The sequence below is a fragment of the Erinaceus europaeus genome, chromosome 3 (genome assembly GCF_950295315.1).
Source record: "Erinaceus europaeus chromosome 3, mEriEur2.1, whole genome shotgun sequence".
Classification (NCBI taxonomy): domain Eukaryota; kingdom Metazoa; phylum Chordata; class Mammalia; order Eulipotyphla; family Erinaceidae; genus Erinaceus; species Erinaceus europaeus.
The window spans coordinates 170,327,468-170,349,524 of record NC_080164.1 but is presented as its reverse complement, the minus strand read 5'-3'; the positions used below and the strand labels follow the sequence as shown (position 1 = coordinate 170,349,524).

At 40.2% G+C, this 22,057-nt stretch overlaps 1 protein-coding gene across 2 annotated transcripts in view; it reads left to right on the top strand.

Annotated features, from left to right (window-relative positions):
* The window catches only part of LOC103114228 (cytosolic beta-glucosidase), a 287,653-nt gene that overhangs the window by 62,930 nt on the left and 202,666 nt on the right, over positions 1–22,057 (top strand). For both annotated transcript variants that reach the window (XM_060188271.1, XM_007523878.3), the window contains exons 3-4: positions 16,183–16,979; positions 17,739–17,862. In XM_060188271.1, the coding sequence (XP_060044254.1) occupies positions 16,183–16,979; positions 17,739–17,862 (921 nt within the window). The remainder of the gene's footprint in view (positions 1–16,182; positions 16,980–17,738; positions 17,863–22,057) is intronic.

Below are 22,057 nucleotides of genomic sequence, written 5' to 3'. Positions count from 1 at the left end.
ATGAGTTCTCTGCTTCATGTTGCTTCTTTTAAAAATATTATAATTCTTTTAATAGTGATTTACAAGACTATAAGATAATAGGGGTATAATCCCACACCACTCCCACCACCAAGTTCTGTGACCCCTCACCTCCCTCCAGTGGTGACCACCATTGTTCTCCCAAGGTCACAGATATGGGTTGAATGTATATATAAATTCAGTTATCTTTATTCTACATATTAGTGAAATCATTCAGTAGCTGTCCATTGCTTCCTTACTTCATTAAGTGTAATCACTGCCAATTCCATTCATTTTTGTCTCAAATGACACAATATAGTACTTCATTCAATATATGTCCTATGACTTCTTTGTTTGTTTTTGTATTTATAAGACTCAGATGAGTGATTTTTATTCCATTGTTAAAGGCTCCCCCCTTACTATAAGTATTCTTTTTTATAGCTTTCCTATTCTTTTTAAAATATTTATTCACTTGTTTATTATCTTTTGTTGCCCTTGTTGTTTTATTGTTGTAGTCATTCTTGTTGTCGTCATTGTTGGATAGGACAGAGAGAAATGGAGAGAGAAAGGGAAGACAGAGAGGGGGAGAGAAAGATAGACACATGCAGACCTGCTTCACTGCTTATGAAGCGACTCCCCTGCAGGTGGGGAGCCAGAGGCTCGATCGGGATCCTTACACTGGTCCTTGTGCTTTGCGCTACCTGCACTTAACCCACTGCACTACCGCCCGACTCCCACTCTAACTATTCTTTATAGGTTTTTTTTTTTATATTGTTTCATTTCCCCCCAGGCATTTTGAACTCTTAGTCATGAAAATAAAAAGAAATGCAGGAGAGTTGCTCATGGTTCATTGGGGGCAGAGATGGATGTGTTACGTGGAAGCTTCAGGCTGTTTTATTATTATTCAGAGAGATACAGAAACAGAATAAGAGGCCCATGACCCTGGGACTTCCTGTGGTACTATAGCATCTCCCATATGCTGCTGGAGTTTGAACCATGTGTCTAGCAAGGCAGGCACCCGACCTGGTGAGCTATCTCTCTGGTCACTAATCACATACATATATATGTATATGTGTATGTGTATGTACATGTGTTTATGTGTTTATGTGTGTATGTATATGTGTATGTATATGTGTATGTATATGTATATGTATATGTATATGTATATGTATATGTATATGTATATGTATATGTATATGTATATGTATATGTATAACACTGTTATTGCTGGGGTTTGGTTTTGGAAACCTTTTTTTTTTTTTGTTAAAGGGTTAGACACCATGGAGAGGGGCAAGGAAGAAAGACAGAGAGAGATAAAGACAGAGAGAGAGACAGAGAGAGCAGGGGAGACACCAGCAACACTGCTTCACTGCTCAGCTCAAGATTTTTCCTCTTGCAGGTCAGGACAAGGGCTTGAACTCAAGTCATTGAGCATAGTAATGTTTGTGCTCTACTGGCTGTGCAACCACATGGTCCCCTAAATTACTGAAGGGTAGTACAGATTGTCTTTTATTGAGCATGTAGTATGAGCAGTCCAGAGTGCCAGGCATTGCACCTGCTGCTGCTGCAGGTTTCCCAGTTTTCTTAGACTGAAATGGTACATGAGTGTGGAAGCTGGGTGCCAGTTTATATGAATTTTGTCTGGACTGAGTGCAGCCTAGATCTCTGTGACATCAAAAATCTAGTCTCTAATCTAGAGTCATTTGCAATTTCTCTATATCTCCTATACCTCCCATGCTACAAGTTCCTTGTGTATATAATGAAGCAAAAACGCAAAATCACTAAGACTCTCTCACTGCTCTAGTCCATCATCTCAGGAGCTTGGGGTTTTCACCAAGCTTCCAGTTAGATGGAAATGGCATATTTAAAAACCAAAAAAACCCACCAACATAATATAGCTCTATAATCTTTTACTTAAATTTTAAAATTCAAAATGCTTTGAATACTGATTTTTTTGGGGGGGAAAGTTTAGGTTTTTTTTTTTTTTATAAAAGAGTTCTTTATTTATTACATATAGAAATAGTACCAGAGCACATGCAGTGCTAGGGATTGAAATCAGGAAAGCCCTCTTGCAAGTCCTACACTATTCATTGATTCCACCTCTGGTGGCTGGCAAGTTCTAAAATAAAAGGCGTCCAAAGCTGACCTGAACTGATGTGCCGGTTTGTCAACATCTCCACCATTTTCCACTTGATGAGAGTATTTGTATATTCCACTGTTGAAATATTGAGTGGTACTGACTCAGTCTCATTGGGAGTGCTCACTTCATAGATGACATGTGCTCCATGTCTTCTGTTTAGAATTCTGAACCTACTTGTCCCCAAGATTTTCAGACAAAGGATTGTGAGCCTGTATCAAAATGTTAACATGTCAAACTACTTAAAAACAACTTATATACAGATATTCATGGGCTACACTGTTTATCAGCCACTCAGGAGCAAGGCAGTGGAAAAGGTGCAGGAGGTGATGTTGGGGTCGCCAGAATCATCTGATTAATGCGGGGATACCACAAATACATCTTATGTATCCCCCAACACTGGTCTCTTTGTGGTTGGCCCCAGCTTTTGCAAAACCAGAGCTGATTAATATTACAGATTTTTCCATGAACAAGAGGGCACTGGAGGTGCTTCCAGTAGGCAGAATTTCAATAAGCAGTTGCTCACTCTTGTGCAGTGATCTGTTGAAGCAATTGGAACTGTTTTAACTCTGAAAGGACATCATTTATTTCTTCTGTTTAAACATTTTCTCAAAGAACATGTAAAGAATTAGAAAAACCCTTGTCACCATCATTTCCAAGGACTTCCCCCTCCACGCGCGTGTGCGTGCATGAGTGTGTGTGTGTGTGTGTGTACTTTATAACTTTATTAGAGGACATTTGGAAATTTGCAAAATCCTGTTTCCAAACTAGTGGAATATTTTATGAAATGGAAATGTTACACAGTCTTTCTCTTTCATATGTCAAGTTTTCAAGGCTTAACAAGAAGTGATTGAGCTGGCAACTGAAATCACATATTTCTGGATTTCTCAACTGTTCTAGTGCATTTTCATATCTGCCAGTAAAGTAAGTTACAATGATTAGAAAGAGACCCAGGGACTGGAATAAAAAAGAATGTTTAAGGAGAATTTTTGTTTTTTTAAATTTGAGATTTAAAGTATGAGCACAGTGAACAGGCGTGGCAGTTAAATAAGTTTACTGCAGAAATATTTATTAATGTCTGACTCTCTGTTGGCTAGTACAGGGGGCTGAATAATTCTTTCACCCAAATAAGATCCTGCTCTAAATCTTAGAAGACAAAAAACATTTTTTTATAGATGTGGTTCAGGATCTTGTGATGCAAGATAATCCTCCATTCCCTGGCTGGTTCCACAAGTCCTTAGAAGAGGGAGGCACAAAACTCAGAGTCAGAGAGGAAAGCTAAGTGTGAAGCAGAAGTCAGTGAGGAGAGAGGAGTTTATGCTGCTGGCTTTGAATATGAGGAAAGAAGACATGAGCCTGGAATGCAAAGTTTTTAGAAGCTGGAAAAAGAAAGGAAATGAACCTTTCCCCTACTAAAGAGAAGCGGGGTGGGGGTGGGGCTGGGGGGTAAGTACACTATAGTATGCGGTGCAGAGGTATGATCTCTCTTTTTTATAGTTATTTATTTTCTTATTAGTGGCTTATTACTGATATACAAAATTATGAAACAACAGGGTATTATTCCATACTGTTCCCACCACCAGATTGCCAGGTCCCCAATTCTCTTTATTTATTTATTTATTTATTTAAATTTTATTTAAGAAAGGATAAATTAACAAAACCATAGGGTAGGAGGGGTACAACTCCACACAATTCCCACCACCCAATCTTCATATCCCATCCCCTCCCCTGATAGCTTTCCCATTCTCTATCCCTCTGGGAGCATGGACCCAGGGTCGTTGTGGGTTGCATAAGGTGGGAGGTCTGGCTTCTGTAATTGCTTCCCCGCTGAACATGGACGTTGACTGGTCGGTCCATACTCCCAGCCTGCCTCTCTCTTTCCCTAGTAGGTGGGTCTCTGGGGAAGCTGAGCTCCAGGACACATTGGTGGGGTCTTCAGTCCAGGGAAGCCTGGCCGGCATCCTGATGACATCTGGAACCTGGTGACTGAAAAGAGAGTTAACATACAAAGCCAAACAAATTGTTGAGCAATCATGGACCCAAAGCTTGGAATAGTGGAGAGGAAGTGTTAGGGGGATACTCACTGCAAACTCTAGTGTACTTCTGCTTTCAGGTGTATATTTTGCAGTAGTTTATGGATACGTCCCCATTCTCTTCATTGGAAACTGCAGTGAATCTTCCAAGGTTAGAGAAAAGTGGGTTTACTAATATATATATATATATATATATATATATATACACACACATATATATGTGTGTGTATGTGTATGTATATGTGTATGGGTATGTATATGTATATATATATTTTTAAAAATATGACCTTGGGAGTTGGGCGGTGGCACAAAGGGTTAAGCGCAGGCAGCACAAAGCACAAGGACCGGCATAAGGATCCTGGTTCCAGCCCCCGGCTCCCCACCTGCAGGGGAGTTGCTTCACAGGTAGTGAAGCAGGTCTGCAGGTGTCTGTCTTTCTCTTCCCCTCTCTGTCTTCCCCTCCTCTCTTCATTTCTCTCTGTCTTATCCGTAGTTACGACATCAATAACAACAACTACAGCAATAAAACAACAAGGGCAACAAAAGGGAATAAATAAATAAAATAAATATTAAAAAAAGTTTAAAAATATGATCTTGCCTTCCCTTCCTCTTTTTTTAATTATTAATTATTTATTTTCCCTTTTGTTGCCCTTGTTGTTTTATTATTGTTGTTGTTATTATTGTTGTTGTTGATGTCATCATTGTTGGATAGGACTGAAAGAAATCGAGAGAGGAGGGGAGGACAGAGAGGGGAAGAGAAAGATAGATACCTGCAGACCTGCTTCACTGCTTGTGAGGTAACTCCCCTGCAAGTGGGGAGCTAAGGGCTCGAACTGGGATCCTTATGCTGGTGGTGGGAACAGTATGGAATAATACCCTGTTGTTTCATAATTTTGTATATCAGTAATAAGCCACTAGTAAGAAAATAACTTCTTTCTCCAGGTCTTGGGGTTTTGGTGGAATTAGAGTTCAGAACCCCCTGGTCATCTTCCTCTAACATTGCTCCCCCTCTGGGAATATGAACCAAAACTCTGTTTTGAATGCAGGAAGAGGAAGCTCTGGTTTTTGTAATTGCTTTTCTATTGAACATGGGTGATGGAAAGTTGATTAGTATACCCCCTTCCTTTCTCTAGTGGGGTAGGGATCTAAAGATGAGGTCCTAGGAAGAATTGGTTAGACTGTCTGCCCACCAAAGTCTGAATGGAATCACAGTAGTATCTACAACTTGTTGGCTGAAAGACATCCCGATACAAAGCAAGACAAAACAACCAAATTTAACAATAAGAACCAAAAAGTAGGAATAGAGCTGATGACAATAAGGATCTTAGGTTGGAGAAAGCTGGGAGGATTGATTTCATAACCTAATGTGTATACGTCTGACACTCTACAACTGAACCATCTCTCTAGCAGCAGTTCATGGTTAGTTCTTGAAATCCTGATGACATCATGATTTTAGCTTAGAGAGAATCATCTTATACTGGTGAAGCCCATAAATGAAAATTAAATAAATCGTGTTTTGGAGGCCATTACATTTGTGGTGATTTGTTACAGTGGCAACAGAATACTCAGACAAGTCATGTGAAGTGAAAGAAATGGCAATGTGGGTGTAGAGGAAGGACCCTAAAATTATGTGTTTGACTCCATAGTAAGTGATCAATCAAAATCAATTCCATGTTAAAACATTTTCTAGTTTGACTGGGAGGGTTCCAGTTCAGTTATTTATTTATTTATTTTTAAAATTTTATTTATAAAAAGGAAACACTGACAAAAAAAAAGGATAAGAGAGGTATAACTGCATGCAATTCCCACCACCAGACCTCCATATCCCATCCCCTCCCCTGATAGCTTTCCTATTTTTTATCTCTCTGGGAGTATGGACCTAGGGTCATTATGGGGTGCAGAACATGGAAGTTCTGCCTTCTGTAATTGCTTCCCTGCTGAACATGTGGGTTGGCAGATCAATCCATACTCCCAGCCTCTCTCTCTTTTCCTAGTGGGGTAGGGTTCTGGGGAAGTGGGGTTCTGAGGAAGTGGGGTTCCAGGACACAGTGGTGGGGTCATCTGCCTAGGGAAGCCTGGTTGGCATCATGTTAGTATCTTGAACCTGGTGGCTGAAAAATTAGTTAACATATAAAGCAAACAAGTTGTTGACTAATCATGAACCTAAAGGCTGGAATAATTCAGATGAAGAGTTGAGGGTTCTCCATTTTGTAGATAGCTAGTAGTCCTATTTTCGTTATATTCCAAAAAGCCCATGACTATACTAATATTTTTCTTTAGCCTGACATCTGATATGCAGGTGGATCCAAATTATCATCTGGGGAGATGATGTCATGGCTATAAAATGGACCAGAAAACTGATCAGGGAAGAGAGTAGCTCCCAAATATGGGAAAGGTGTATAAATATTGTTGACTGTAAACCCCATCTATTTGATCTGATCTGATCTGGGGCCCATATTCTGCTTAGGAGCCTATATGACCTCTGTATCCATATAGATCTGAGCTCACATTCTATGGTCATGAGTAGGGATGTTCCAAGCTGCTCCAATTTCAGGACCCATCTTCCTCAGGTGGAACATAGAGTATGTTGTCCAGCCTCCCTTCGGAGGATAGAACATTCTCTACCATTGCTGATCCCAGTTGAGGGCAAGGTCCTATGGGGGCCCACAAAGGGATATATTTTGTTGAATCTGATAGAGATGACTGGTAACAATGGAGAGAGGGATCTATTTGAGGTCTAGGACCATCATGTCTGTTTGGTAATCTCAGGAGTTCCCGATTAGGGCCCCAGCTGATAGGGTGGCCTGAGAGTGACTGAAGTTAAAGTATGCCAGTCTCTTTCCCTTATTCAGTTTTTAATGTTCTTGCTTTGATAAGGTTACCCTTGGAGTGACTGAGGGAAGTATAATAGGAAGTAGGTGAGGAGTGTATCTAAGTCTAAGTAGACACTATTTCATTATGAACTTTATGGTGTCTTTTTAGGTCTTTCTACTTGCTTGTTGCATATACTGACTGCAGACTACTGTGCACTTTTGATTTCAGGTATATATTTTGCCCTAATTATGGATAAATTTGAACATATGCCCTATCTCACAGGACCAAGTCTATATCTAGGTTTTGGGACTTTGTTCAGAAGTGAACAACCTGAAATGGAATCAGAGAATACTATGAAAGGAAAGCTCTCACCCGAGTAATGAGGCTGCAGGGTTGGCATTCAATGCCTGACTTCTCTGGACACAGTCTGAAGTGAAGCATGCTGAGGTGGTACTCACTGTGTTGATAAGGTTAAGATCAGCAGATGCAATATCATTTGGTATGAATTGAGAGAAGCATGCAGGAAAGTGAGCCCCACCCTAGAGGTTCCAGAATGGAGGGAAATATAAGCTGTATGGAAGAAGTGGGAGGTTCCTGTTGTCTTAGGGTTCTTTGTTTATTATATTTATTTATTTGATAGAGATAGCCAGAAATCAAGAAGAGGAGGAATATATAATGGGAGAGAGACAGAGAGACACCTGTGTTTTGTTTTGTTTGTTTTTGTACTGAGATATCAACTTTGCAAGTTTTAGTGGTATCCTCTACTAAGGGAATTTCCCAGTTCCTTTGTTCTATCTAACCCTGCTCTGGTCCTGACCAGTGTTGACTTAATTAACAGACTTCTTTCCCTGTGACATACTTTATTTAACCTTACTGATAAAGATTATCTTGTCCAGTTGTCTTTCTCTTTCAGGGATGTTTGAAATCATAGGCCTGAGAAACTGAATTGGCTGGTAGTTGACATGAGGGTTCTAAGGTAGCTTGGATAGATGGGGTGGACATTGTGAGACCATGGGAAGTTTGCTGCATAAAGAAAACTGGTTCTGCAAGAAGAATTGAAGAGATTTGTTATAAGAAGTTGGCATGGTAGAGAGCAGTCTTAAAAAAATTTTCTTTATTATCTTTATTTATTTGATAGAGATAGCCAGAAACTGAGAGGAAGGTGGATATAGAAAGGGAGAGACACAGAGAGACACCTGCAGCCCTGATTTTCCACTAATGAAGCTTTCCCTCATGCAGGGGGGAGCTGAAGGCTTGAACATGAGTCCTTGTGCACTGTGACATGTGCACTCAACCAGGTGCACCATCACCTGACTCCCAGAGAGCAGTCTTCTATGAGAGGCATGTATTCTTCTCAGCACTCAGCTTTATAGTGCAATTGGTTTTTCATTGTAGCTCAGCTATTTTGTTACCCTGTTATGATACTGTATTAGCTTGTTCAGCCAACCCAGCTTTGACCTAGCACGTTATGACTGGGCCCTCCTCAATCGCTATCGGACAGGCCATGACCAGTGCGCCGCTATGTTCCATCGCTGGGGAGCCAGAGACGACCCGAACTGCCCCTGCGGCTCCAGACAGACTATGACCCACATAGTCAACGACTGCCACCTCTCCAGATTCAAAGGAGGTCTCGAAACTTTACATCAGGCTCAACCTGACGCTGTTGACTGGCTATGGAAGAAGGGCAAACGCTAGAAGAAGAAGAAACTTGTTCAGCTAGTTGGGCTCTTATCTTAGCTGTTACAGCTTTCAGCTCTCTACCTTGAGATAACTAGTGTTTTCTTTCAGAATCTCGTTTGCTGTCCCCCTACCCCACCCATATCTGATGATATTACTTTCAAAAGCTTTCCTCACCCCTGTGAATAATGCTTGGATGTTGTTGGGAGGCTTTTATCTGGGTTTTTGTCCTAATTCATTTCTCCAATGTTTCTTCTTGGTTTTACCATTATATATGGTGTGTTATGAGGTCCCTCTTTCAATAATTTTCTTTCTTTTTTATTTTTTAAATTTATTTAAGAAAGGAGACATTAACAAAACCATAGAATAAGAGGGGTACAGTTCCGTACAATTCCCATAACCCGATCTTCATATGCCCTCCCCTCCCCTGATAGCTTTCCCATTCTCTATCTCTCTGGGAGTATGGATCCAGGGTCATTGTGGGTTGCAGAGGGTGGAAGGTCTGGCTTCTGTAATTGCTTCCCCGCTGAACATGGGCATTGACTGGTGGATCCATACTCCCAGTCTGCCTCTCTCTTTCCCTAGTAGGGTGGGGATCTGGGGAAGTGGAGCTCCAATACACATTGATGGGGTCCTGTGTCTAGGGAAGTTTGGTCAGCGTCTTGCTGGCATCTGGAACCTGGTGGCTGAAAAGAGAGTTAACATACAAAGTCAAACAAATTGTTGAACAATTATGGACCTAAAGACTGGAATAGTGCAGATGAGGTGTTGGAGGGGTATTTCCTGAATGCTCTTGTGTACTTTTGCTTTCAGGTATATATTTTTCCCCTAGTTTATGGGCACGTGTGAACCTATGCTCTATCTCAGGGGACCTGGACTATATCTAGGTTTGGGGACTTTATTGGGGAGTAGACCACCTGGAATGGAATTAGAGAATACTATGAAAGGAAAGGTCTCACCCGAGTGATGAAGCTGAAGGGTTGTCATTCCACACATGAAGTCTCTGGTCACAGTCTGAAGTGAAGCATGTTGTGGTGGCACTTGTTGCGTTGATTAGGTTGCAATCAGCAGATGCCATATTATTTGATTTGAATTGAGAGCAGCATGCAGGAAAGTGGGCTCCACCTTAAGGTCCAGGACTGGGGGAAATATAGGCTCTATAGTGGAAATGTGAGGTTCCTGCTGTCTTAGGGTTCAATAAGACAATGGATAGTTATTATTATCATCTGCTAATCACACTGGCCTGGACTGACTTGTGTTCTAAGTAACGTACTTAAAGAGTTTACAGTTGTGGAAATTAACAGTTGTTTCAATGTTGTCTCAATCCCTGAGGTGAAACACAGTGGATGTTAAGCCCTGGTATGTTCTTTATCTTCCTTATAGGTTATGGAAGTCTCTGGGCTTTTTAACTATAAGTAGAATTTTTTTAGTTTAATTACTCACTGCTGATGAAGATATAAAACAGGGTGGGGGAAAGATAGCACAGTGGTTATGCAAGGAGACTCCTGTGCCCTCAAGGTCCATAGCCCTGGGCTCAATTCAGCTTCTCTGCCAGCACACAGATTCAAGCCAGGCAGCAGTCCTTGGCTCTGTGAGTTTCTAAACAAATCCCATCTGTACTCTGTGGGTTCTGAGGCAATTATTCACTGTGTCTCCCAATTCATCAGGAGAACAATGTGGAAAGGCTCTCACTATACAGCTCCACCTCCAAACCACTGGGGGTAGATATTCTCCTAAGTTTTTTGGTCAGTTCTCTAATGGATAGTAACAGTGGAGACTTACAGTTGCATTTGGTGAGCGTTAGGGGCCCTTTTCAGTAGTTTTCTTGTTGATAAAACTCAGACTGGAGGTGGCACCTCAACTAGCAAGCTGCTGAACTGTTACCAGTCACTCATGAGTGATTATGGGCTTTTAGCCCTAGGAATCTTTTCTAAGGCCCCTCTCTGTCCATGAGCCATATGTGTTTGCACTCATAAGTGACTTGGTGGGTTCCCAAAGTAATCTGAATCTTGTCGTGTTGCATTCTCAGGTGATCCTCTTTACTATTTCTAGTTGACCAAGGAGTGTAAAACGCAGCTTCTGCTACTTGCCATTCTTCTTCTCCTTCTCCTTCTCCTTCTTCTCCTTCTCCTTCTCTCCTCCTCCTCCTTCTTCTTCATCTTCTTTTCATCTTCTTCTATTTCTTCTCCTTCATCGTCATCATCATCATCATCATCTTCTTCTTCTTCTTCTTCTATTTCTTCTCCTTCTACTCCTCCTCCTCCTCATCCTCCTCCTTCTTCTTCTTCTATTTCTTCTCCTCCTTATCCTCCTCCTCCTCCTCCTTCTTCTTCTTCATCTTCTTCTCCTTCTCTTTCTCCTTCTCCTTCTTCCTCTCCCTCCTCCTATTCTCTTTCTCCTTCTTCTCCTTCTCTTTCTCCTTCCCCTTCTTCCTTTCCCTCCTCCTATTCTCCTTCTTCTTCTTCTTTTACTTTCATTTTGTATTGTTTACCAGAGCACTGCTAAACTCTGGTGGTGTGGGGGATTGAAACTGGGAAAATGGAGCCTCAGACCAGTGAGTCTCTTTGCATAACCATTATGCTATCTACCCCTACCCTGATGTTTCTCTATAATTTCAAGTAATGTTTTCTACATTCCAAACCATCCAACCACCTGCCCCAATACCTACTCTGTGTTTAAGTTAATCCAAGTGGAATCCCTTTGCCTACATCTAAAAGACATTTAGCTCAAATAAGCTTCATGTTATCAAAGATCGAATAAGATGGAATTAATTTAATTAAAACAGTGACAATGGTAGCAATCATAAAAGAAGGCTGTGGGTGTTTCCATACTTAAAATAATCATTTCTGCCTGAAATATTCAGTTGAGCATGACCCAAATGACCTCTTAGAATTTTTATATCCTTAGATTGGTAACAACTGATCATACAAAAATAACACATTTATTCAGAGAAGTATTCATCATAGAATTGTGCCTGTTTGATAAGTCTGAAGAACCCTTAATGATTTGTTCTCATTTGATACTTACACACTTCTGAAGTGGCACTATTAATATTCGTCTTTGACAGGTGAGGAAACTTGTGTGTAGAAAGACAGAGTAATTTTCCCAAGACAGCTTGATTGAACTGTCTTACAATGGAGCTCTTGATGAGAAAAACTTTATACCCTGACCACATGGCAGTCTTTATACCACCCCAAATCTGTAGAAGCCAGAAGTAAATCCCTCCATTTGGAGATGCTAAACATTCATTATGCGATGCTTTGTTGCACTGCCTTGCTGGAATGAGAAAAATTTTATTTGAGATATTTTTATCTCCAATTCCACTGAGGATTATCATGTTGTTTGAATTACTTTGATTGCCATCATTAATGATTGTGTCATATCTAATGATGCCTGCAAAAGAGAAATCATTGATTCCTTCAAACACTAAAAAGAAAATCCAATACTACAAATGAGCTCCAAGTAGATGATTGTTAAGGCCCTTAAGTCAGAGTCATCAACAGCTGCTGGTTTATTTTATTTTATTATTTATTTTATTTTTATTTTTTAGCTTAGCCCTCTGGTTCCAACTCAGGACTTGCCAGAGAAAATCAAATATGGTCCCAACCCAATTGCATAGAATGTTTTGCTTCTATTTAGCCTCTCTCCAGCTTCCTTGTGCCAATAACCACCAACAGAAACAACGAAACCTTCTCTTCCACCTACATTATACACTATGCATCTTTCCCTCTTTGCTGACAGTCTCTGAGTATCTATGAAATGTAGGTGATAGTGACTGTAGTCCCTTTGCTCTAGTAGGCTCCCGTTTAGGTGTTTATGTTTGAGTGGCCTACACCTCCTTTGACCTCCTGCACATTTGCTTTTTTCCTTTCCTCCCCCAAATCACTTGTTAATTTTTTTTCTAACAGATAATTTACTTTTCATCTTTTGATTATCAGCCTGAATGCCATAAAAGACAATAAGAATGTCTATTAGAATGATAGCTAATCTGTACTGAATGCTTACCTTTCATTAAGAGGCTTTCTCTTTTGACTTCTTAATTTTAGATAGAGACAAATAGGCAGAAAGAGCAGTAAGGAGACCACAGTCCCAAAACTTCCTTCAGTGCTGTAGGGACTGGGTTCAAACCTGGGTCACATACATAGAAAAGCATTGCATTATCCAAATGAGCTATTTTCTGACTCTTGTAAAGAATATTTACAAGCATGGTTGGACAATGTCTCATCTCACCAGACTCCCACCACAATGACTGGAGTAGATATCTGCCAGGAGCCATTTCTCTGCTTTATAGATGATAAGCTTTGAAACAATGGAATCCCTCGAGACAAGTGTTAGTTCCTCCCTGGGCAGGCCATTTCCCCTCAGGTAAACCATTTATCAGTAATCAAGTGAGTCAATACACAGTTGTGGTAACAAACATGGTTTCGGCCATTTGTTGCAAGGAACATTCCACTTTGAAATTTGCTCCCCCTCCTCCCCCTCCAGCATTCCCTCTCCTTCCCCAAAGCCTTAAAATGCCTGTGAACACAATAAAATTTTGCAGCTTGATCAGAAACTTGTCTTGCTGTCGTTCTTTCGTGTCTCGTGTCCCTGTCATTCTAGGTCTTTTAGGTTCCTAGCCCCTGTTCACCGCCCTGCTGGTCGGGGCAGATATCTGTTATTGTATACATTACAGATGGGGAATGTTCATTCAGAGAGACAGAGAGGGAGGGGGAGACATAGTTAAAACTTGATCAAGGTCACTGAGATAGTAGGGAAGGAACTGAGATAGAAATTAGGGAGCCTAATAATGCCCTAATTTTCTTTTCATACTGTTATGCTACACATTGTTTTCAGAAAAAGATTTTCAAATACCCTGAATTTGGGATGGGCCCTTATTATCAAATGTTGAAATACCATTTTGTACTTTGTGAAGTAATTGTTTATGGACTTATTTGTAGTCCCCTTAAAACTTTAAGTTCCCTGAGAATGAAGATGGTTTATTTTTCTTTTGTTTCTAAATCCAGAATACAACTACTGTCCAATAAATGTATTTTAAAATGACTATGTGGGGCCCAAAAGATAGCTGACCTAGTGGAGTATACTCTTTGGCATGCCTAAGGACCTGGGTTTGAGCCCGTAGCACCACATGGGAGCACCATAAAGAGGAGAGTGACAGGAGTGCTGGAGACATGATGGTATTCTAGTGTTTCTTTGTCCGTTTTGGTCTCTTTCCCTCTCTGTCTCTCACTCTGTTTCTGAAAAATAAAAATAGTGTGTTGGGAGAAGTGGAATTACACAATTAGCAAAACACAAATGAAGCCCTGGTGACAAAGAACAAAAAAGAAAGAAAGGGGGAAAGGAAGAAAGAAAGAAAAAAAGAAAGGGAGAAAGAAAGAAATCTGAATAGTTAAATGAATGAACACATGCAAAATTCTCAATGATGGCTCGTATTAAATTGGTTGATATTAATATATAAAGGGAGGAAAGTACTATATGCACAGACAAACTTAGTACACCATAACTTTACATATGAATTTAAGACTAGTATTTTGGAAATGATTTTTAAAAAAGAAAAGGCAGCTTCTCTCTTCCAATTTTAGGTTTCCTCTATATTCTCACACATATCACATGAAATATTAATCTCAGCATCAATTTGAAAAGTCTCTCCAAAGTGAAGATTCATGAGGAGGCTGAAACCAACATGTTGTCATTGGTTTTCAAGGTGGAGTATTGAGAGTCTTTAGAACTCCACTGTACTCCTAGAAAGCTTTCTCTCAAGCACATCAGTGCTAGGGAAGTCTGGGGATAAGCCGGGGCTGGCTCTGCTGCTTTCCTATGACCATATGAGAATTCATCTCCCAAATGTGTGGCTAATTGTCCTTGTAATTCACAATCTGGGACAGATTCCGAGATTTTGTGGATGTTCAGTATCTATCTTCTTAGATCTGTGAGTATATTTGGTCTAAGGAAGCACTAAGGCTGTGATCTGGCTCAATTCCTTGTATGTAACACTGCAGAGATTCATTCATTCATTCAACAATTATCTATTGAGTATCTACATTTCTGTGTCGTACTATTCTGAGATTTGGGAAATCCAGAGATGCAGTAGACAGAAAAGACCTTTACTACTATAATATTTGTGTTCTACTTGTGTTCTGGGGTTAAGAGACAAAACATGGGAGTCGGGTGATGGCGTAACGGGTTAAGCGCATGTGGAGCAAAGTGCAAGGACCAGCTTAAAGATCCGGTTTCGAGCCCCGGCTCCCCACCTACAGGGGAGTCACTTCACAAGTGGTGAAGAAGGTCTGCAGGTCTCTGTCTTTCTCTCCTGCTCTATGTCTTTCCCTCCTCTCTCCATTTCTCTCTGTCCTATCCAACAACAACAACAACATCAATAACCACAACAATGTTAAACAACAAGGAGAACAAAAGGGAAAATAAATTAATAAATAAATAAAATAAAATAAATAAGAAAGAGACAAAACATACAAACAAATAAAGTAATTTTGATGAGTGTGAGAAAGCACAAAGCTACATGCCAGCAACTTGTCCAAATGGGCTCTTTTCAGAATCTACATCCTTCAAAATCATGTCCTTTCATTACAGTCCCACCTCCTACTGATCACTTTTCCTTGGATTTCTTCAGTGATCCTCCCAGTCTTTGACTGTGTGTAGGAAATAATAAAATTTATCTTGGATATTAATTAAGCAGTGATTCTAATCTTTCTCTTATTAGAAAAATTTATTTAGTTTATAAGGAAGAGAGGGAAAAAAAATCATGGACCACAGTACCACTCCATTTACTCCATTATATGTCATGCTGGGAATTGAACTCAGGAGAGAAAAAAGGCAAGGAGTGTGCACCTTCTGAGTTACCACGAGAAGGCTGAGAATATACTTTAATTTTTAAAAAATTTATAAAAAGGAAACACTGACAAAACTATAGGATAAGAGGGGTACAACTCCACACAATTCCCACAACTAGAACTCTCTATCCCATCCCCTCCCCTGATAGCTTTCCTATTCTTTATCCCTCTGGGAGTATGGACCCAGAGTCATTATGAAGTGCAGAAGGTGGAAGGTCTGGCTTCTGTGATTGCTTCCCCACTGAACATGGGTGTTGGCAAGTTGGTCCATACTCTCAGCCTGTCTCTCTCTTTCCCTAGTAGGGAAGAACTCTAGGGGAGCGGGGCTCCAGGACACATTGGTGAGGTTGTCTTCCCAAGGAAGCTCCGGTTGGCATCATGGTGGCATCTGGAACCTGGTGACTGAAAAAAAAAAAAGATAACATATAAAGCCAGACAAATTGTTGACTAATAATGAACCTAAAGACTATAATATTGTAGATGGAGATTTGGGATCTTCATTTTGTAGATAGTAGGCCTATTGTAGTTATATTCCACAGGGCCCATGACTATACTAGTTTTTTTCCTAAGCCTGACATCTGATATGCAGGTGGACCCAAGCTATTGTCTGGAGAGATGATATCATGGCTGAAAAAAAGGCTAAATGTAATTTTTTCTCACATTTCCCCCCTTGTAGGTGTTGACTATTACAACAAAATCATTGATGATTTGCTGTCAAATGGAATAACACCTGTTGTGACTCTCTTCCACTTTGATTTGCCTCAGACTTTAGAAGACCAAGGAGGCTGGCTGTCAGAGACAATCATTGAATCCTTTGACAAATATGCCCAGTTTTGCTTCAGCACATTTGGGGATCGAGTCAAGCAGTGGATCACTATAAATGAGCCCAATCTCTATGCCCTGATAGCATATGAAATTGGTATGTTTCCTCCTGGCGTACCTCGTGTAGGGACTGGAGGCTATCAAGCAGCTCATAATTTAATTAAAGCTCATGCCAGATCCTGGCACAGCTATGATTCCTTATTCCGCAAAGAGCAGAAGGGAATGGTTTCCCTATCATTTTTTAGTGGCTGGGTGGAACCAGCAGATCCCAATTCAGTGTCTGACCAGGAAGCTGCTAAGAGAGCCATGGCTTTTCATTTGGATCTCTTTGCTAAGCCCATATTTGTTGATGGCGATTATCCTGAAGTGGTCAAGTCCCAGATTGCCTCCCTAAGTAAGAAGCAAGGCTATCCATCATCAAGACTTCCCGAATTTACAGAAGAAGAGAAGAAGATGATCCAGGGAACTGCTGACTTTTTTGCGGTGCAATATTATACATCTCGTTTAGTCAAGCACCAGGAGAACAAGAAAGGAGAAATGGGGTTTCTTAAGGATGTGGAAGTCGAACTTTCTACAGACCCATCTTGGGAAAATGTTGAGTGGCTCTATGTGGTGCCGTGGGGAATGCGCAAACTATTGAAATACATTAAGGTAAATGTTCCATTAGTTTGTGTTCCTGTACACCCAGTACATAGAGACGGGAAGATGGGCATATGTATGTGTGCATGTGAAACTGAACAAAACAAATGATTTCAGACAATAGCATTCATAATTATGGATCTGGAGAAAGAAGACTGAAATTTAAGTTGGTGGGGCTTGATTTTTGCATAAGGACTTCAAAACCAGTTCTTGAAATTAGGTTTCATTGTCAATGTCACTCATGGCTTTAGGAATAGCTCAAATACTTTTTTTTTTTCAGGTTGGCTTCATGATTATGATTTTTAGAAGGCATGCATGTTAAGGATTAAAACAGCAGATCAATGCGGGGTGGGGGGGGGGGAGAAGGACTCTGTTATACTGGCTGGCATCCAGGTAGCTGAAATTAAAAATTCAAGTGATCTTTTTGCCAGGGACCTGGCCCTAGAGAGATGGAGATCATAGCTACTGGCGGGACCAAGGGGTTAAGGAGTAGTGACAATCAGCAGATGCTGATGGAAGAAAGATATTTCTGTCTTCTCATTATTATAAGAGTCATTTGACTGTCTTCATGGACATTTGCACAGTTTTGCTTTTCCATTGTTAGTCATAAAAGGTCAGTGCATGGAAAATTGAGTTAATAGGGTCAGTGCAATTTGATGAAAACTAGTTTTGAGGGTTGTAGCTAGAGAAGATAGAGGGTAATGCACCTGATTTTTATGAATTTTTTTTTTAACATCTGCTTGGAATAAAACTTCTGCTCTCTTGTTTTAGGATACGTATAATAACCCTGTAATTTATATCACGGAGAACGGGTTTCCCCATAGTGACCCCACATCTCTTGATGACACTCAGCGCTGGGAATATTTCAGACAGACATTACAGGAGCTGCTCAAAGGTACCATTCGAAATGATGAAAGATCAATTGTGCAAACTTAATATAATTTTCCCGTGTGCTTATTTGCATTCAGTGAAAGACCAATGGTTTTGAAAAGCTGAAATTCATGTAAATCAGTATAAATCCGTATAATTAAGAGAGAGGAGAAAAAGTATTTAGGAAGGAATAAGGTAAGGGGTTTGGCCTAGTTTCAACCTCCTGAAATTTAATCAAGTAAAAAGCGACTGTCTTCAGCATTTTGTGACTTCTGGGTGAAGGTGACATGAATAGAAGGAGTGGTGTAGTTGGGAAAGAACATTAGTTATTACAAAAAGATTAGTGCTGACCAACAATGGCATGCTTATTTGCATATTTTAATATCCTAACTACCAAGAAATGAATTGACAGAAAATTTTTAAAGGATCAACATTAAGCATTTGTGTAATAAACTGGAAAGAATGTTTAATGAGTAAGCTGCAACCAAAAACTCCCAGTAGGAATACATTTGTATATATTTGTGTATGTGTGCATCAATGTATGCCTGCATGTTTGTGTATATCCATGTGTGTGTGTGTGTATGTGTGTGTGTGTGTGTGTGTGTGTGCGCGTGTATGTATGTATATATTTATCCACTGAATTGTGTTTCAAGACACTATATTAATAAAATTAATAGTCTGGTAGCTATCTCCCAAGTGATTCTTTTCATATTTGAATACAGATGCATTGGAATAATCTCTAATAACACTTTCTTTTTTTTTTTTTGCACTTAAATTTTTGGGCATTTCACTGCCTAAGTCTTTTTTTTTTATTTAAGAAAGGATTAATTAGCAAAACCATAGGGTAGGAGGGGTACAATTCCACACAATTCCCACCACCCAATCTCCATATCCCACCCCCTCCCCTGATAGCTTTCCCATTCTCTATCCCTCTGGGAGCATGGACCCAGGGTCATTGTGGGTTGCAGAAGGTAGAAAGTCTGGCCTCTGTAATTGCTTCCCCCACTGAACATGGGCGTTGACTGGTTGATCCATACTCCCAGTCTGCCTCTCTCTTTCCCTAGTAGGGTGTGTCTCTGGGGAAGCAGAGCTCCAGGACATATTGGTGGGGTCTTCAGTCTAGGGAAACCTGGCCGGCATCCTGATGACATCTGGAACCTGGTGACTGAAAAGAGAGTTAACATACGAAGCCAAACAAATTGTTGAGTTAATAACACTTTTCTAAACTCACTAAAGTCCTTTTTTTTTTTTTTTTAACCTTTTGGAACTCTGTTACTGCATACATTTACTTTCTCCTCCCTAAAAGTAATCATACAAAAGCAACACAACTCAAAGCAAAATAAGACTTTTAATTTCCGCTTTCCTCTGTGATTGAAGTACTCTTTCTTTGATTAGAAAGTGTTGTTTTCTACGGGCTGGCTTCACGGGCGGGTAACAGACGACCAGGGACTCATGGCTGGGTTGTACGCAGTATCTCTTTATTCATGCAGGATGCAGCGCAATCTATACCAAGCTAAGCTAAACTAACTACTACAAACAGTCTTGTCCTTATAAATATACTAGCCCAGTAGGGTGGGAACAGGATGCGCCGCAGAGAGGGTGGAGAGAAAAGTGACTGGTGAAAATCAGGGTATGACAAGGAGAGGGGGCAGAGCAGGCAAGAATTCTACCACTGAACCACCAATGCCCTGGAGGGAGGGTGGTGCTTGTTAACAGCGGTTAGGTTATGTAAATAGAATACAGTGTTATGTAAATAGAATGCAGGGGGGATTAAACCAAATGAAACAGAAGGGGTTTTTAAAGCATACCAACAAGAAAGGCCCTAGAATTCTTATTAAATCCCCCCCCCCAAATTAATTAGTAATAATATACTGGAATCCTCGAAGAAATCCTGGAAGGTGACACCAAGTGGTCTCTTTCAAAACTTGAGCTATATTAAGTTGGTCACTTGATCAGGTCTGGAGCTTCTTGATAGAGGACCACTGAGTCCTACAATTCAGTCCAAGTGAAAGAGCTGTTTTATATTTCATACAGGATTCTTTATTTGAGTGGGAAGTAGCTTTCTAATCATAAAGAAAAAAGTCTAGCTTTCTGAAATTTCTCTCTATTCTGCTCTGCAAAAGCATCCCTCTTCATGGTTAATCCATTGATGCTTGTATCCTTGTTGTGAGAGACAAATGGGCTAGTTATCAGGCGAATGTAGGGATGGACGTAAGGAGCAGAAATTATTCACAACTGTTCTGTTTATTTTTGGAAAGTGAGAGAAAAATAGAAATTGACTTCATTCTCAGCTTGGTGTTATATTTGGTGCTAACAGAAAAGAATATTGTGTTGCCTTTTGAAACGCTTCATGTACTTTGTACAGACCCTTAGATCCTTAGTGTTAAAAACTCTGAGATGGACCCACAAACTAAGACTACTTAGTGATATAGAAAAGTAACTGAAAGTGAATTTAATTAAATTTTTTTTTTAAACCAGAGCAGTGATCAACTCTGGTTTATGGTGGTACAGGGGACTGAACCTGGGACTTTGGAGCCTCAGGCATGAGAGTCTCTTTGCAGATCCATTATGCTACTTACCTCCACCTGGAAACTTGGATTTCTGAGGGACAGGATAGGAGAATAGTCTCAGAGCCTGAAGTACTGATTTTCAAGTTGCTGAATTCCTATTGTGTCTTTAAATTGATGGAAACACATGTACTTAAAATATGAATTGTTCACTGTATCTATACTGTCTTAACATTAGATGATCTCTGCATTGTAATTAGCATATAAATCATAATTATTTTGTTTTTTCAAAGATATAAAGTACTGACCCAAAAGCTGGAACACAAAGGTAAGCAATCGGAACTAAGTTTAGGAATAACTGTCTTCACATATTATTGTAGTGAGCACCGATTATTTCATCTGTAGGAAATGAACATTCTCCCAGTAGTAAGTAATCTAAATACTCCCTTTCTTTCTTTCCCCTAAGAGATGCCCACATCCCCATCCCCTCACACTTACCACAAAGACAGTCATAAGAATGAAATGCTTTTCTTTGTCAGTTGAGAATCGATTGGTCAATGAGCTGGTTCTATCTCAGTTCTTTCTTGGGATTTAGGAATTGGACAGATTACTTTGTTTGTCTCTGTCTGCTTTAGCAAGGGGTGTGACCTGAAAACCTATCGGTAGCTATGTCTTTCCAGGCAAATTTAGGTGTGGTAGGAGAACATGTAGGAAATAACGTCAAGAAATAGAACTCCAGTTAACTCTTGATCTACGGCTTTGGTTTTCCTAAGTCCCAGTTGTATGGACTTGAGAGATTTTCCCTTCACTTAAAATTCAGTGTGCTGTCTGTTCACCCTACCTCTGATTCTCTGAATGGATTTTCCATCACTTAGAGAAAAAAAAAAAAAAACAACAAAAACAAACAAACAAACAAACAAAACCCCAAAACATGATAATCATTCTCTAAGTTTATTTCCAGAACAATGAGATGAGGTCATGGGCCTATTTTACAAATGAGGAAGCTCAGTCTCAATGAGGTTCAGCCATTTACTCTGGATTACAAAGTTACTGAGTAATACTGCCATGAGCACGAAAGAATGCATTTTTAATTGCTGTTTTGATTTCTAAAAAGATTTATTGATTTTCATAAAAAGAGGTGAAGTCAGAACACTGTGCAGCTCAGGCATGTGACTTTGTAAGGGATCGAACTCACAGGCTTTGGATCTCATGCCTTATGCTCTAACAGGTTGATCTAGCTCCTCCTCAATCCTGTTAATTCGATTTTTTTTTTCTTAGATCTGTGAGTCCTCAGAGCACTTGTTCCTACCAGTACACAGAGTTCTTTCCTCATCTTTGTTGCTCTGGATGGCCACAGAGTTTTTGGAAGTGTTTTCCTCCTGTCTTTGTCAGAGTCCCCAGGTCCTATGATCTTGGATAGAGCTCAGCTTTTCCATATCCTAACTATTATCCAAGGAGGAAAGGAACTGAATTTACTAATTGATTTTTCTAAGGCTCCTCTGAGGTAGTAGTGATGGTCTTGATTGGCTTGAACATTCCCAGTAAAAAGCACCATGCGAACAATTAAAAATAACAGGCCAAGGCAGGTATTGGCAGGAGGCACTGCAGGTGAGAACCTGCTGGAACCCAGGGAATCAGATGGATGAGGGCTCAGTGATTCCTGTCCCTCCAACAGTGCCTATCCGGACAGACCCATAATGACACTACAGTTGG